Below are 14,864 nucleotides of genomic sequence, written 5' to 3'. Positions count from 1 at the left end.
TGTAAAGGACACACCACCTAAATACCTTAAGAGATCCTGATAATTTAGAAGCAGCATAACCCAACTAGTCATGAAAAAGAACAAGCTCTGACAACTTGGTAAAGTTTCAATCCTATCAGAAGGACTAAGGTTCCCTGAAGTACAACAGCAACAAGGAAATCATGAGGTTTAACAAACATCTGTATGTTTGTTCATGTCATGAGCAAGTTTACATATTGTAAAATAAAAAAACAGAGAACACCTACAACTGCAATTAGTGAGCCTCCTGTATTCACCTTATTGAGAGACCAGGTCATCTTCACTATATAAAATCAAGTACCTACCTTAAGACAGCTTATCTAAATCCTTGCAGATGTGTACTAATTTCTTGAACTAATTTGGCTATAACAAACACTTCATATGTCAGCCTCTGGAGCATGTTTGAACTTGATGTTTTTTCCTCAGGGACTGTCCCTCATTCTCTCGGCTTCCTCTGACTCACCTCTTTATCCCATTTGAAAGGAAAAAAAGACTCAAGGCTTGAATGCCTATACAGTACCCTGCTAACCTGCTCAACATCTTTAAAAGCTGGGATCTCTTCAGAAAACACTGAATGCACCCTTCTGTAGTGGGGCTGGCACTCCAGTGTTACCCAGGATCCCTCTGGAGGTCAAGCCTTATCCATGCCTCAAAAGGAAAGTTCGCTCCTTTATCTGAATTTGCCCGAAATACAGTAACTGCTCTCCACTACCTGGTGAGACATTCCACAACACGTTACACTGCACAGAAAATCAGAGCCTTCAAAATGGAGCAATAGATGCAGTGCAGACATGGGGCATTACCTTTGCTCGCTTTAGCAAAAGCCTTTAACATTTTTATTGGATCATATGCTCAGTTTTGGTTGGGGTTGTGTTTTTTTTTTTGGTTGGGGTTGGTTTTATTTTAAAGCACCCAGTTCATTCTCTAATCTAGCAGAAATACCCACCAAATCCAAACATTTTGCTCAAATATAAGAAGCTGAATAACGACAGCATGTTATTAAATACCATCAGCACATAAACCATGGAAGTACCAACCATATTTATAGCTACTCAGTAGCCATCCGACTAAAAGTTTAAGTGAAACACAGTTTAAAATAGTTCTCAGGCCTCACCATAAGCGAAACTTGCAGCTCAATGGATCAAACCTGTCCAGGCAAGCGTTGGACTGATTCAGTAACAGCTTCTATTACAAATACCCACACTATCACAACTGATAAACAGCTGACCACCAAAACAAGGAACTGCTCAGGGACTGGTATTTCTCTTGGTTTTTTTCTTGTTGTTAGGGGTTTTTTTAGGCTGGTTTTTTGTTTTTTTTAATCAGGATGGCCAAAAGTGGAGTCCGACAACTGGAAGATTAGCTGTTGCCCTGGATGCGGTCCAAGGCACCACAGAAATTCTGAAAGTGGAGAGTCAGAAACTTTTCTGTAATTGGAAGCTTCATTTCCCTAACAGTTTTCTCCCTTCAGGGCACTTCAGGACAGCATGCTGGACTGTTTACAGTTTTGGAAAGAGCAGTACACAGCCCAACCCCAAGCCTTCTACTCGCTCTGCGCCAGCTGTCCTCGAAGCAGTCTTAAGAATGCCCAGCCTCAGAGCAATATTAGCTCACTTGTAATTGCCACTTTTACAGATGCTGGACCTCTAGAAAACCAAAGTGAAGCAGCAAACTGGTAACACTTCATCGTGGTACAGGACCCCATGAAAACACTGACAAAAAGGCAGGGAGAGAAGAGGAATGAGAAGCAGCACATTCAAATTGCCATATAGAAAGGATATAAAGATATTTTATACACTATGCAGTGGTTTACCAGCCCAATCAGAAACTTTAGCACTTTACAGAGATGATGGTCCCATCTCTTAGCATGCCCCACCCTCCTCAACATCTTTCGTGCTATTCGTTTTGTGGAGATTCCGGTACCACCGTTCTGAGAGCACAGATGGCTTTGATACAAATAATAATACTGGAGTACTACTTCATGTCATTCAGTTCTCTGCTGGGGAAAAAAAGTTATATCATGTAGCCTTCAGCTCTCCGACTACAAATCTATTACCACTCCAAAGGACTTCTTGGTTGCATGCTGAGCCTAACACTAAAAGCCTTTCCTGACATGTGCGTACAGAAACGGTGTAAACAGCTCTACCAGTGTTTAAAAAGAAAAGAAAGAAATCTGCAATCAGTAAATGCTATTTATAATGGGAGTTCTATCCAAAAGATACGAATGTCCAAATAATTTCAGACAATTTTGCTGCCCAAAGAGGTCTCAAGTGACTGATAAAGAAAGAGGCAATGTTAAGTTAAACATACAAGCTGTCTCTGGCTTTGCAGTCTGGGATCCACAAAGAGAATGCGTGTATAAGCTTCCTTAGAAAAGACCACAGAAGAGAAGAGCATGTGCTGGTATTTTCTGTCTCAAAGTCCCTTTGTCAAGTTTTAAGGCTTCCAGAATGCATTGACTGTAAAATTTATATGATCCACAAAGGTTATGGGCCAGTGCAAGCTTTGTATTAAAAAAACACAGCTGGGAAAAAACAAACGAACAAAAAAAACCACAACAAAACTGTTGTGAACAATGAGGCATGCCAGTGACCTGCAAAAACACAAGCAAACTGATATCTAGAAAACAAGAGAAACAGATTATTAGTACTCTGAACTATCCCAGCTCTGGCCATGGGCCTACCTGCCTTGTAAGCAAGTAACTTCTGTTTTCAAAACGTCTGTTCTTCAGCAAAGTGTCCAGCACTAACAATAAAGCATGCCATTTCATTTATTCCAAATTAAACTGCAGCATCTGAGGCTTTGAATATCAGCAAGATATTAAAGAGTTCAAGAGTATTTTTTATTGTCTTTAATAAATTTTAGTAATTTAAGAAATACTATTAATAATTTAGCATTCCCACTATTGTACATGTGGGTGAGTTCTCCAAGAATGATCAGAAGATCATCAGAGGGGCAAGAAAACCGTGCATGTACAGCCCAAATGCTTTATCTCCACTGCCAGTGATCCTCATGTAGGCTGCAGTCACAAGGCACGCTATTTCCTCAAAGTATTTTTTGCAACAAATCAGTTTCCCTTGTATTTTACACAGTTTAATTTTGAGGCGAATTGTTTTATCAAGACCCCTATGTCTTTCAGAACGTGAAAAGAGCAAAAAAGAAAATATCTTGCCAACGAAGAGTCAGAAATCATCTTGCCAATAGCTACAGTCTACATAGCCCCTCCTCCTTTTACAGGAGCTTCACTGCTAAAGCAATAAAACCTGGTTCTGAGACCCACAGACAGGAGCTCTCCAAGAACAAGCCAGATGCCTAAACCATTATTTGGAATACATGTGACCAAGCACACAGCTCCAGGGACTTTCTAGTTCCCTTCCTTGTTTACACTCCCAAGTTTGCCCCCCTGCTGCAATATGGAGATTCTGATGCCAAATCTTCCTAAATTGCACGAAACAATACCATGTAAGAAGCCCCAGAAATGCTATTCCGAATATTGATCCAATTCATACCAAGTGTCATGCCATTCCCGCTAACCCTTTTCATGTCTCCACTTGAAAGACTGAGCAAAATAAAAAAGTTTATGCAAAACCAAAACAAAAAAGCTGATCTGCCCTCTGCACTGCATCAGCTCAGCTAAACAAACAAGACAACTCCAAGAGTCCTAGTTTGGTAATTGAACTACGTAGCACTGAAATCTGAAAAATGTTATAACAACAACAAAATCAGTTAAAAAAGGGTGACATGACTCATATCCAAAATAGTTCCACGGATCAAAACTTAAGACAAATGTTGGAGGAACAGGACTATGTTCAGTATTAAGCAACAGGGCCACACGAATTTCTAACAATGTACCTGATCAGCTACATACTTAAATTTTCCTCAAACAACATCATTTGTCTTCCCTTAACTCCATTTGTCGTACTTCCATATGAGCTTTATGACCGTTCTCAGCGGTTCTAGGTCTTCTTGGGTAAAAAACAAATAAAAAAACTGCCAGAAAATGTTTTGCACAGAGACAACTTCAAGCTATCTTGCAGCAATATCTAAATGAACAGAAAATTGAAAATAAAGTTAAATTGGAAATAAAGTTATACTGCACTGCAATCTTTAAACAAGGCTAACTCACAAACAAAAACAGTCCACAGAGGTAAAAACAATTATCTTAAGCATGTTTAATCAAAACAATGAAAAAAGCAAAACTAGAATCCACTCTTTCGCTCTGTTTCTACTTCTGTGTCCTTGCTTATGCTTTTAAAAAAATAAAAAAAAAACAAAAAAGCAGCTTAATTTGAGACACTAGAATCATGTAGATTCCTGACATTAGAGTCAGGATTAATGTTCAGCTAAGTGCCCCTAAATATGAAAAAAAAAACCCCACTAAAAAAAGCCTTAGGAGGAGACAAAGTAAATTTATGGTACAGCTATACAACAGAGTCCAAAACTAATACCACGAAGGCAATTTCATTATATGGCCCTGCTTTTAGTCTTCAAAGTTTTTAAGATATTCCCCAAAGTATTATTCTGTAAACTGAAGTTTTCCCTTCATTCAGGGCAGAGAGATTTGGAAAGCAATGCCAAAGCACATCTTCTGCAGATGTACTAGATACACTGCTCTATGTTATATCCACAGCTCTAAGCACTTCCACATAAATCAGAACAGGATTCCTAAAGAAAAATAATTTGTATTAGTGCTTCATGATTAAAAAATTCAATGTCATGTTTTAAATTGAAACTTCAAACAGCTCAGGAAATTCAATTATGTTACAAAGATGTCAACAGTACACTGTCATTTCAAGATCTTACATGACTGCAACAAGGAGCCGACTCCATTAGTCTTAATTCGTCTTCCCAGTCGGATTAAATGAGCTATAATACTCTTAAGAGAACTTTTCAGTCAAAAGTAGTACATTAAACTGCTAGTTATTTCCAGCAAAATGATGAAGAAGTGGAAGGGAAAATCGGAGATATCAACTCCTAAAGGTCAGAAAATAAATGGTAAATATAAGTAGGGAAATAATAAAAATAAAAGTGATCAGCTGCATCTGGAGTCTGACAGTTTCATTTACCAATGAGAATACAGAGCCCTTTCATGACTATTATTACCATTTCCACATAAACTTCATAAATTCTTGAGAAGAGAGATATTAGTTCCAATCCAGAAGATAGGAAGAGAATAAATGTAATTTCGCGGAGCTGTAAGGTAAGTCAAACAGCAGATTAAGAGTTGGTTTCCTCAACTCCATACCCAAACCACGGCATCTTTTGCTAAGTAGCGTACACCGCAGGAAATGAGGGACAGAGAGAAAAGAGAGAACTAGACAAATATAGAGAGAGACAAACAGAGTGATGTAGAATTCAGAATAACCCCTTAAGAGAATTATTCTCATTTAGGTAGGAACGTAAATGAATTTGCAATTCAAACTCCTAGTATTTACGTTAAAAGTCACATCAAGGTTCATCAAGCTCAAGAGCCACAGCCAAGTGCCCCCTAGTGACATCATACATGCAAGAGAAATTTGGGAGCACCAACATTACAGAGCAGCAGAAGCAGCATCAGGTATCCACAAGATGAAGACAAAGTATTTCACACATTCAAGGCTGCACTTATGGCATGTGCACCTTATCCAAGTTATAAAGAAAAAGCAACTGGAAGCAAGAACTGATTTTTTAAAATGCAGTTCATGTAATTTCCTGCTTACATGGAAATAATCAAATAAGGTAACACACCAAAAAGCAAAAATGATCCACACGGAAGCTGAAGTCTTCACACACAGAAGTATCAGAACTAAAGAAGAGGTGGGCGACAAAGAAGATTTAGACTCTGAACAAAGACACACAGCCAATTCTTCACACCCTTTCGCTTCTCGGCTTTGGACTGAGACTGTGGGAGGAAATACAAAGGGAGGGGGGAAAGTGTCCGAAAAACGGGTCAGAGACTTCTGTCAGCAATTCTACGCTGCGCAAGGTGGAGAATTAGTGCTACATACCAGGAAGAGGGCAGCAGGAATCGCTCTCCCAGGACAGCCCAAAAGACCTCACTGAGAACATCTGAAGCGGAGCTGTGCGAGCACACCGACTAAGACGACTCTCTCCATGCTCAGGCCTGGCACCTCATCATCCTGCGCGCCTTCAACAAACAGTTTACAAAAACTGGAGAAAACAAACAGTTACTAGACAACAATCCTAGTCAGAGTTCTTAACAACCAACGTTAAATCCTGAGAGGCAGACAAGTAGGTCTCCTTGTTTTAAGCAACCCAACCAATAGGTCTTTTATTAAGCGACTACTACATCATTTAACAACTTTCCATTAACATATTTCTAATATTAATCCTCTTCCACCGCACATTACCTCATTACTCACTTTTGAAAATCACAATTCTTTTGTCCTCACCTCATTAACATTTTGTTTCCATCACCCCCTTTGCTAGGTTAGTGCAGGTCTACTAACACAAAATGCACAAGGTAACTATTAACATGCACTATGCCCTTTATCAGGTCTCCAATAATACAAACTCAATGGGGGGTGAGAAAAAGTACTTTAATGCTATTTGTATTAATAGTACTAAGAAGCATTAATATCAACAATAACTTTGTAAGAGCCTTGAATTCAGTTAGCTTGCTAACTATGGCATAAAAGATACTGAAGTTACTTTCCAGAAGTTTCATAAAAAATTATGACACAAGAAAGGAGTAAGTACTCAAAAATCCCTAACTTATGCCAAAGGGATACTGGCAGACAGTATCGTTGCTTGCCTTCTTTTCAATGGGTTGTTACAGCTGCGCAGAAGTTTAAAAAGCTGCACAGAAAATGGAAAAAGGAGGAAACAACCAAACAAGAATCTGGAGGGTCAGTTATGACTCAGAAAAGGGCAAAAGAAAGAAAACTAAGAAGATGCTGTCAGCAAAGTAAACATTCTGCATAAACTCCCCAGCAACTAAATCTGAAAAGGCAAGTCCAGATATTTGGATCCAAATATATTCTTCCTTCCACATATTAGAAAAAATATAAATGCTAATGGGCTGCTGTACTTCTTAACATCTACGCTGCCACAAATCAACAGATGAGTAGAAGATACTTCTTTGTTACCATCGAAACACAAATCGTCCAATTTTTAAAAAATATTTATCTACAGCAACACCAATTGCGGACTACAGAACTAGTAAGCAAGCTACACTGAAGAGTTACAAATGTTAGAAACTGCATTACAGCAGCCTTTCAGAATACAAACGAGGATTTTAAATTTAGCAGAGAATTTCAGGTACTGTCCCCGACACCACAAATAAGGCATTCAAATCTGCCCGGATTTAACCCCATCCCACATTCTGAAAACTGACACAACAACAAAATTAAACAGCCTGGTAATGGACTGGCAGTAAACGCACATTACCAGCAGGTCATTCTTAGGTCCCTTTTTAACATTCCCATTAGCAATTTGAAAGGGGATGGGAGGGGCAAAAGCAAAGAAGTCAGATGACATCTGCAGAGGACACCAAACTGGGTGGAGCAGTAAACAAGGACAAATATAGAAAAACACATTGTTTTTTTGCTATAAAGATCTACGAACATTTCATACAGAGGAGAAAATGGAGCAGCATTGAGCACTCCTCCTGAACATGCATGTACAGACTCTGCATTGGTACAGCTGACCTTCCTGAGGACTGGCCTGCACCTAGAGAGCTGCTATTCCTGAATCGGGCTCCTACAACAGAGCAATACTGTAAAAGTGTGTATTGGGAAAAATTACGGGTAACCATCTAAAACAGCTCTGGCAGATGAAATGCTGCTTTAGTGCAGGAATTGTGTTCCAAAAATTGTTTTCCAAAGACAGCAGAGAACACAGTACTGACGTGATTGGAAGTAATCCCAAGAAACTCAACAAACACTACAGAAATTTATGCGCTGCCTGGAAGAATACTGCAGGTGAAAACAAAAACGTTTCTGTAGCTAGTGAATTAACGGGGTATGCTCCCTCGCAAGAAAGGCAGCAGTCAAGTGCCATCATACCAGAGGCACACCTGAATGCCTTTTACGCAAAACACCACTTAAGGCAAGCAAGTGTTCTGCCACACAGGATGAAAAACAGAAGCAGAGATAAGAGAAGACAACACTCGCTTCACGGCTGATTTGGCTGAGGCCGGAAAACAACAGCAACAACCACCACCACCACCTCCCTCCTTTCCCAACAGCAGCCCCACGAGGCCGCTGCCCTTCCCCGGGCAGCGGGGAGGGACCCTCAGGGCACCCCACCTCGGATGTGAAAACCCACTTTTTAGGGGCGCCCAGGCCTCCCCTCCCTCTGGCCCCACCGGCCGGCCGGCGCCGCGGGTTCCGCCCTCCGCCGGCTGCGGCCGGCCCAGGGCAGCGCGGGGAGCAGGGCTCGCCACTGCCGCGGCCTCCCCGCTCCCCTGCCCCTCCCCCCCGCCGCAGGCCGCCGTCCCGCAGCTCCCCAACAAAGGCCCCGGCAGCGAGCCCCAGCCCCCTCCCCGGCCCGGCCCGGCCCCGCGCGGGCAGGTGCCCGCCACCTTCCGGGACGCCGACGCGGGGACGGCCGCGCCCGCCCGCCCAGGGAGCGGCGGCGCGGCCCTGGCCTGGAGCCGGGCCGAGCGCGTAGGCCCGGAGCCTACCTGGTGCGGAAGGGCCGGGGCCGGCCGGGTGGAGCGGGGCCGGGGCTAGGTCCGGGGCCGGGGCCGGAAGCAGCGGCCCCAGTGCTCGGTCGTCGCCGCCGCTCCGAGCTCCGGCCAGGTGAGCCAGCCGAGCGCCGAGCCGGACCCGAAGAGCGGCGCCGAGAGCGGTACCAAGGCCCGAGCAGCCGAAGCTAGAACGCCACCAGGCCGCGCCAGCCGAGCGAAGAGGTCTTCCACCGCGGTGCGGTGCGAGGCGGTGCTGCGCTGCGCGCGGCCGCCCGGGGGCGACGGAGGGCAGGCGAGACGAGTCGAGTCCGGAGGGCGGAGGAGCGGCGGCGGGCCCGCCTGGGCTGGGCGGGTGCCCGGGGCTCCCCGGCGGGCAGGTCGGCTGCGGGTGGGGGCCGGGAGTCGCGCTGTGCCCGCCACCCGGGCCCCGCGAAACCGGTCGGGGCTGCGGCTGGGCCCGGCCCGGCGGGCCTTCGCCCGGTGCCCCGCGGTGGGGCGGCCTCGCCGGCCGGCAGCACCCAGCTCCGGCCTCCCCGCGGGCCGCGGTTCCCCCCTCTCGCCCTACAGCGCGTCTCCGCATCTCGCGTCTTTTTTTTTTTCCCTCCTCAAGACTGATTGAGAGTGGAAAAAGTGCAACCGAAAACAGGCATGAAAAGGACAGCCGGTGCGCGAGGGGAACAGGCGGCGGGAGGGAAGGAGAAGGGCACGGGGCCAGGTGTCACTGAAGAGATCCCTTTTTCTCTTCTATGAGGACAGGCTGAGGGAGTTGGGGCTGTTCAGCCTGGAGAAAAGAAGGCTCCGAGGTGACCTTACAGCAGCCTTCCAGTACCTGAAGGGGCCTACAGGAAGGACAGAGAGGGACTTTTCACAAGGGTGTGTAGCGATAGGACAAGGGGGAATGGCTCTAAATTAAAAGAGGGCAGATTTAGATTGGACATTAGGAAGAAATTCGTCACCATGAGGATGGTGAGGCACTGGCACAGGTTGCCCAGAGAAGCTGTGGCTGCCCCCTCCCTGGCAGTGTTCAAGGCCAGGTTGGATGGAGCTCTGAGCAACCTGGTCTAGTGGAAGATGTCCCTGCTCATGGCAGGGAGGTTGGAACCAGATGACCTTTAAGGTCCCTTCCAACCCAAACCATTCTGTGATTCTGAAATGGGGCAGTGTTAACATTTGTGGTTGTGTATTGACCTCCAGCCCCTTCGTGCGAGGGACGCCCCACCGTTAGAGGCCCCGCATGAGTCGCTCAGTCTCCCCACTGCTGCCGCACCAGAGGAGCGAGAGCTCGGGGAGGGGGGACGCAACACCTCATTGTTGAGAGGAGATCCCAAGGAAGCCAGGCCGCTTTGCATCAGTAAATCAGCAAAGGAAAAAGAGTCCAAAGGCTCTGACGAGTGAAGTTTAGGGCTTGAGGTTTGCTGTAATACGCAGGATTGGAGGGAGCAAACGCAGCCCGCAGCATAGCTAGAGAGCCTTCAAGGACATATTTTGAGGGAAAACTGAAAAGGGCTGATGATGGGATTTTACAAGGGATTTAGTCAAGTAGTGAAAACTGCAATACCTTGGACAGTCAGTCACAGTCATCTTCCAACAGAAGGTTGACATCAGACATTATACCATCAGTGTAGACTTTACTTTTCAAAGCTGACAATGCAGAGACTTGTAAGTACTCTGGAATGCAGCTGGTAAGGTGAGGTGGAAGTACAGAGGAGCCAGAAAGCAGGAAAGAAACATGAATCTCAGCTGTCTAAATATTGTCTAAACCCGAGGGAAAAGAGAAAGATCTAGATGAACTGTTTTGAACGAAGCTGCTTAGGAGTATGTGGGGCAAACTGTTCTCTAGACAAGGAAGTTCCATTTCCCAAGTGAACTGAGGGGTATTGACATCCGACTCAAGAAAGAACAGTAGATTTTAATGGATTGGTCTGATGCAGTTTTTGCCCAAACTGGTAAGCAGCAAGATCAGTTTTGAAAATTGAACTCTACCAAAGGTGACAGTGGCTGCAAGAAGACAAAACCCTGCACCAAATGCCTTCCAGGAAGTAGCTCCACTTTGAGTTCACTCCAGTCCCGGCACACACTGAGAAGAGCTATTCACAGTGTGTGTTGAGAAACTCCAGCTCGTTATTACGTGACAGTGTTTGTACCTACACACGTCCAAGTCGCACTTGACCTTAGCGTCACCCATGCAGCTCATTCAGTATCTGATGTTGTTTAGGTCTAAGGTCAGTATATTTAGCACAGACCATCAGATATGATTATGAGCCATCAGGCACCATATACGGCAGCAACTCTTGTCTTAAAAATGGGGTTTTTTTTTTTAGAAAACAAAGCTTGTATGCGTCTTCCTAGCTAAAAGGAGCAGGGTTTTTGCCACAGTGAGCAACAGTAGTTCTTACATGATACCTCATGAGAAGATGTGTAAAGAAAATAGAATTACATTTCAGATTCTTGTACATAATATTTTACAGTTCTCATCAAGGCTTATGAAAACATCTTGCTTAGACACCATAAAGCATGCTTGGTTTTCTGTAAGATCGTAAATTCTTACTGCCATTGCAAACCTGGCCAAACTATACCTAATCCTGCATCTCCATCCTGCACTTAGGAACATGTCCCATACTTTCTTATTCTTCAAACATGGGGTATGACCCAGGCTGATCTCCTCTAAAAGAACACAGACCTGCCGTGCCAGGTGGTTGCACTGCTACTTTAAGTAGCTACCTTTTCACAGCATTCTGCATTTCCTACCCCTTTTGTTGCATTTACTGCCTGGTAAACAATAAAATCCAAGAAACAAAATTTTCTCAGGCTGCTGCCAAGAAAACCTTGGGAACACTTGCATCTTTTGGAAAGAGAACATTGCCAGGAAACTTCCCAGTCTTGTGCCAGCAACAACTGCATGCATGAGTCATCTTTTTCTACTGAATAGGTAGATTGCCAGCAGCAGTAAAGCAGCCTTTCCGTCTCTCAGCTCTGATCTAAATGGAGAACTTTAGCAATCAGTTCAATTTTTGTGACCCAGCCAGTCCTTGGCATTTCTTTTACAGAGCTAACAAGATCAGTAGTTTTCTGTTGTGGCATACGTACCTGGTGAGAACCAGACTTCCATTCATTAGCCTATTTCCTGATACCTGTTAAGCAACCGACAGAATCAACCATCGCTTAGCATCTTGTCCAGTCTGTTTGGGAAAGAAGAAACGTTCGACCCTTCTTGACCTTCTAGGTACGTGCAAGCACCAGTGCGTACCCAGGAAAAAGCCAGACCCCTCGCAGAACACAGCTGTCAGCTTTCAGAGGGATCACTGGTTTTGCAAGATGTGCAAAACTGCAAAATGGTATTTAGCAAGAATTTATACCTGCAAACAAAAAAGATAAATATTTGCTTTGCTGCTTATTAATTCATGGCAGACATGAGCCTACATGGAAGTTTAATTTGTGTGAAATCCTGTTTAAAAATAAATCCCAAGTGTTTTGGGTTACAAAGTGGCATAGAATTGTTGCTTTGTAAAACAGTGTGAGGCTTACAGATTTTTCATCATTACCAAAGACAATTTCCGAAGTTTCTCCACTGGTCTCACGTTAGTCACTGTTCTCTAAGTCAGGTGAAAAGGGATTCTCTAAGTATCACAACAGTAAAAATTTCACAATTAAACTGCTTCTCTTAAGAGATTGAGAGAGGTTCAGAATACCGCCTGAAGAGAGTACCATTTTTCCTTGTCTCACATCTGCTTAGTCTTTACAGACTTAAAGAAGAGGAAGGAGCACGTTTGCTCTGTAAATCTTCCCAGATGAACCACTTCCAGATGAAGCCTTCTCCCTGTCACACTAGCTAAAATGAGTAAGTAAAAGCTCCTGACGAATACGACAGGCTTCCGAGTTCATTGATTCCATTTGCTCATACTCTTCTTCCGATTGTTCCATGTGTCCTGTGGCCGGCGAAGACCACACGTCCAGCCCATGCTCCAGGGAGATGTTATGGAGCACACAGCAAGCCAGAATGATGTGGCTGGATTTCTCTGGAGAATACTGCAGGGTGCCTTTGGACCCATCCAGGCAGCGGAAACGCGACCGAATGGTTCTGAATGTCCGCTCAATGACGTTGTGAGTGGCAGAATGCGCCATGTTGTAACGATATTCAGCAGGTGTCTCGGGGATATGCAGTGGGGTCATCAACCACGTTCGGAGAAAGAAGGAGCTGTCACCTGTTAGCAGAGAAAAGGAGGAAGACAGGTTACAAACCTATAGTTCACCACCGATTTCAGCTCTTGACCCCTGGCTTTCTGGTACTGCAGATAAAGAATAACTTATTTCTCTGGCTAAACCAGAAGGCATGAGAAAGCATGAAAGGGCAAGAACAATTCAGGTTTATAAATGTGACAAACAGCAAAATAAAGGCATTCAGTTTTACACAGGGAAATCCTAGAAGAACACAGAAGAGTTTTAAGATAATTCAGTTACTACATAATACAGTGAAAGACAGCTGGACTAGGACCCTTCATAGAATTAAAAAGAGCGTAATTCAGCTTAGAAAGGTGTAGGGTACCAAAAACAAGCTCTTAACAGAATGAATGTAAACTAATGCATACAATAATCAAACGATATAAAACACAGATTGGAAGTTACTGTTCTAGACTTCTAAGAGAAGCATCATCCAAACTGAATCGCAAACCTCAAGGAATTTGTGGGAAAGCAATCAAAAGTAAGCATATCACTTGTGCCCAGAGGCTCTAGACTCAATAAGGAGCCGGTATCTAACAGGCTTGTCACAGAAGACAACGATGAATTGCCTTACCAAGTAGCCAGCCATCTTTATGTAGCTCAGTTTCAAACTGGCTTGTGAGAGCTGCCTGCTGTAACACTGTGCAGTCGGGCAGGCTGCCTGGCCAGTGCGTTTCTGCACTCAGGAGGACTCCCCTGGCATCGCAGACCATCAGGCAGTTCAGGGAATGGAGACCTTTATGGTTCACATAGGACAGGTCCTCAGCGTTCGGCGCTTTGATTGCCACGTGGGTGCAGTCAACCACCCCCAGCACCCCCGGCATGCCTGCCAGCCCGTAAAAGTCATCCTTCAGGCTCTGTACGGTGGCTTCATCCTTCGGAAAGTGAATAAACTGCGACGCTCTTTCCACCAAAGCATCGGTTACATTGGCAACGCAGCGGCTCATGGAGGCTTGACTAATGCCAATAGCATCCCCCATGCGAGTCTGGAAGGAGCCAGAGGTGTAGAAACCCAGCGCAGCAAGTATCTGCGTCTCCGGGCTGATGGCCCTGGACCGCTGCGTGGGGCGGGACAGACTGGCTCCCAGGAGATCCACCAGATAGTAAATGAACTGTCGGGGAAAGCCGTACGTGGACACCAGGTACTCATCCGTGACATCCTCCAGCTTGAAGCGATCCAAAGTCCTGTGCCCGCGGCCATAGAGCAGGAGGTCACAGTCAAGAACCGCAATAGGGACGGCCATGGCCAAAGGCTGGGGGGTCCCCTGGGGCTCCCCCGCTACAGAGCCTTCCCAGAGCCCTCGCCGGCATAAAGTGAAGGGGAAGGGGCTCAGAACGGTTCTTACTGGTCGGCCTTCCGGCCTCCGTTACCACTTCCCTTCCACTCGGGCCATCCAGCAAACCCTTCTGCTTCTCCGTGCCTGCCCTTCGGCGGGGCCTAAGCAGGAGAGCTCACCACAGCAGCCCGCTGCCCGGCCCCGGGAACCGTCCCCAGCCACGCTCAGGCGCGGAACGGCCGAGACGCGAACCGCCGGTCGCCGTGTGCGGCCGCCGCGCCCCGATGCCGCTGGGCGGGTAAACGAGGAGGCCCGGCGGGCCCTGTCCTCGCTGAGGGGCCGCGGAGAGACCCCACCGGCAGCGCCCGGCCCCCCGCTCCTTCCAGGCACCGACCTGGCCCTTACCGGCCGCTTCCCGGCGCGACCCCGCCACTGAGGAGCCCGCCGGCCCGGCCCCCGCAGTGAGCGGAGCCCTTCCTGCCGCCCCGCCGAGGCAGCCCCGGTTGACCGCCGCAGATTCGCCACGGCAACGGGCTCCCGGCGAGAGCGGCGGCGGGCGCTGCCCCTCTTATCTCGGCCCCGGCTGCCTGCCCCGCCGGACCGCCGTGCCGGGACGGGCCGGGGCGGGCCGGGGGGCGGGGAGCGGCGGCGGCTCCGTGTGGAAAGTGCCGCCACGGACACCCAGGCACCTCCCTCCCTCCCTCCCTCCCTGTCTGCCC

The 14,864-nt window shown here is 46.4% G+C and overlaps 2 protein-coding genes across 6 annotated transcripts in view; both read right to left on the bottom strand.

The window, feature by feature from the left end:
* AMBRA1 (autophagy and beclin 1 regulator 1) overlaps positions 1–8,814 on the bottom strand; it is a 137,161-nt gene extending 128,347 nt beyond the window's left edge. For 3 of the 5 annotated variants that reach the window (XM_075426137.1, XM_075426140.1, XM_075426142.1), the window contains exons 1-2: positions 8,645–8,814; positions 6,006–6,168 (exon numbers count right to left, since the gene is read on the bottom strand). The gene's annotated coding sequence lies outside the window, so the exon portion shown is untranslated. Of the gene's footprint in view, positions 1–3,886; positions 3,907–6,005; positions 6,169–8,644 lie in introns of those variants that run through there. The other 2 variants (XM_075426138.1, XM_075426139.1) reach the window with 2 other exon arrangements.
* A 3,247-nt stretch (positions 8,815–12,061) lies between these two features.
* On the bottom strand, positions 12,062–14,760 carry HARBI1 (harbinger transposase derived 1). The gene is made up of 2 exons (XM_009933067.2): positions 13,443–14,760; positions 12,062–12,852 (listed from the first exon to the last, which is right to left on the bottom strand). The coding sequence occupies exons 1-2, from the start codon at positions 14,110–14,112 to the stop codon at positions 12,476–12,478; spliced, it is 1,047 nt and encodes a 348-aa protein (XP_009931369.2). The 5' UTR covers positions 14,113–14,760; the 3' UTR covers positions 12,062–12,475.
* Between the last annotated feature and the right edge of the window lie 104 nt (positions 14,761–14,864).

The sequence above is a fragment of the Opisthocomus hoazin genome, chromosome 7 (assembly GCF_030867145.1).
Source record: "Opisthocomus hoazin isolate bOpiHoa1 chromosome 7, bOpiHoa1.hap1, whole genome shotgun sequence".
In the NCBI taxonomy this organism is placed as follows: Eukaryota; Metazoa; Chordata; class Aves; order Opisthocomiformes; family Opisthocomidae; genus Opisthocomus; species Opisthocomus hoazin.
Note: the sequence above shows the minus strand (reverse complement) of the source record. Positions and strands in the feature narration are given on the sequence as shown.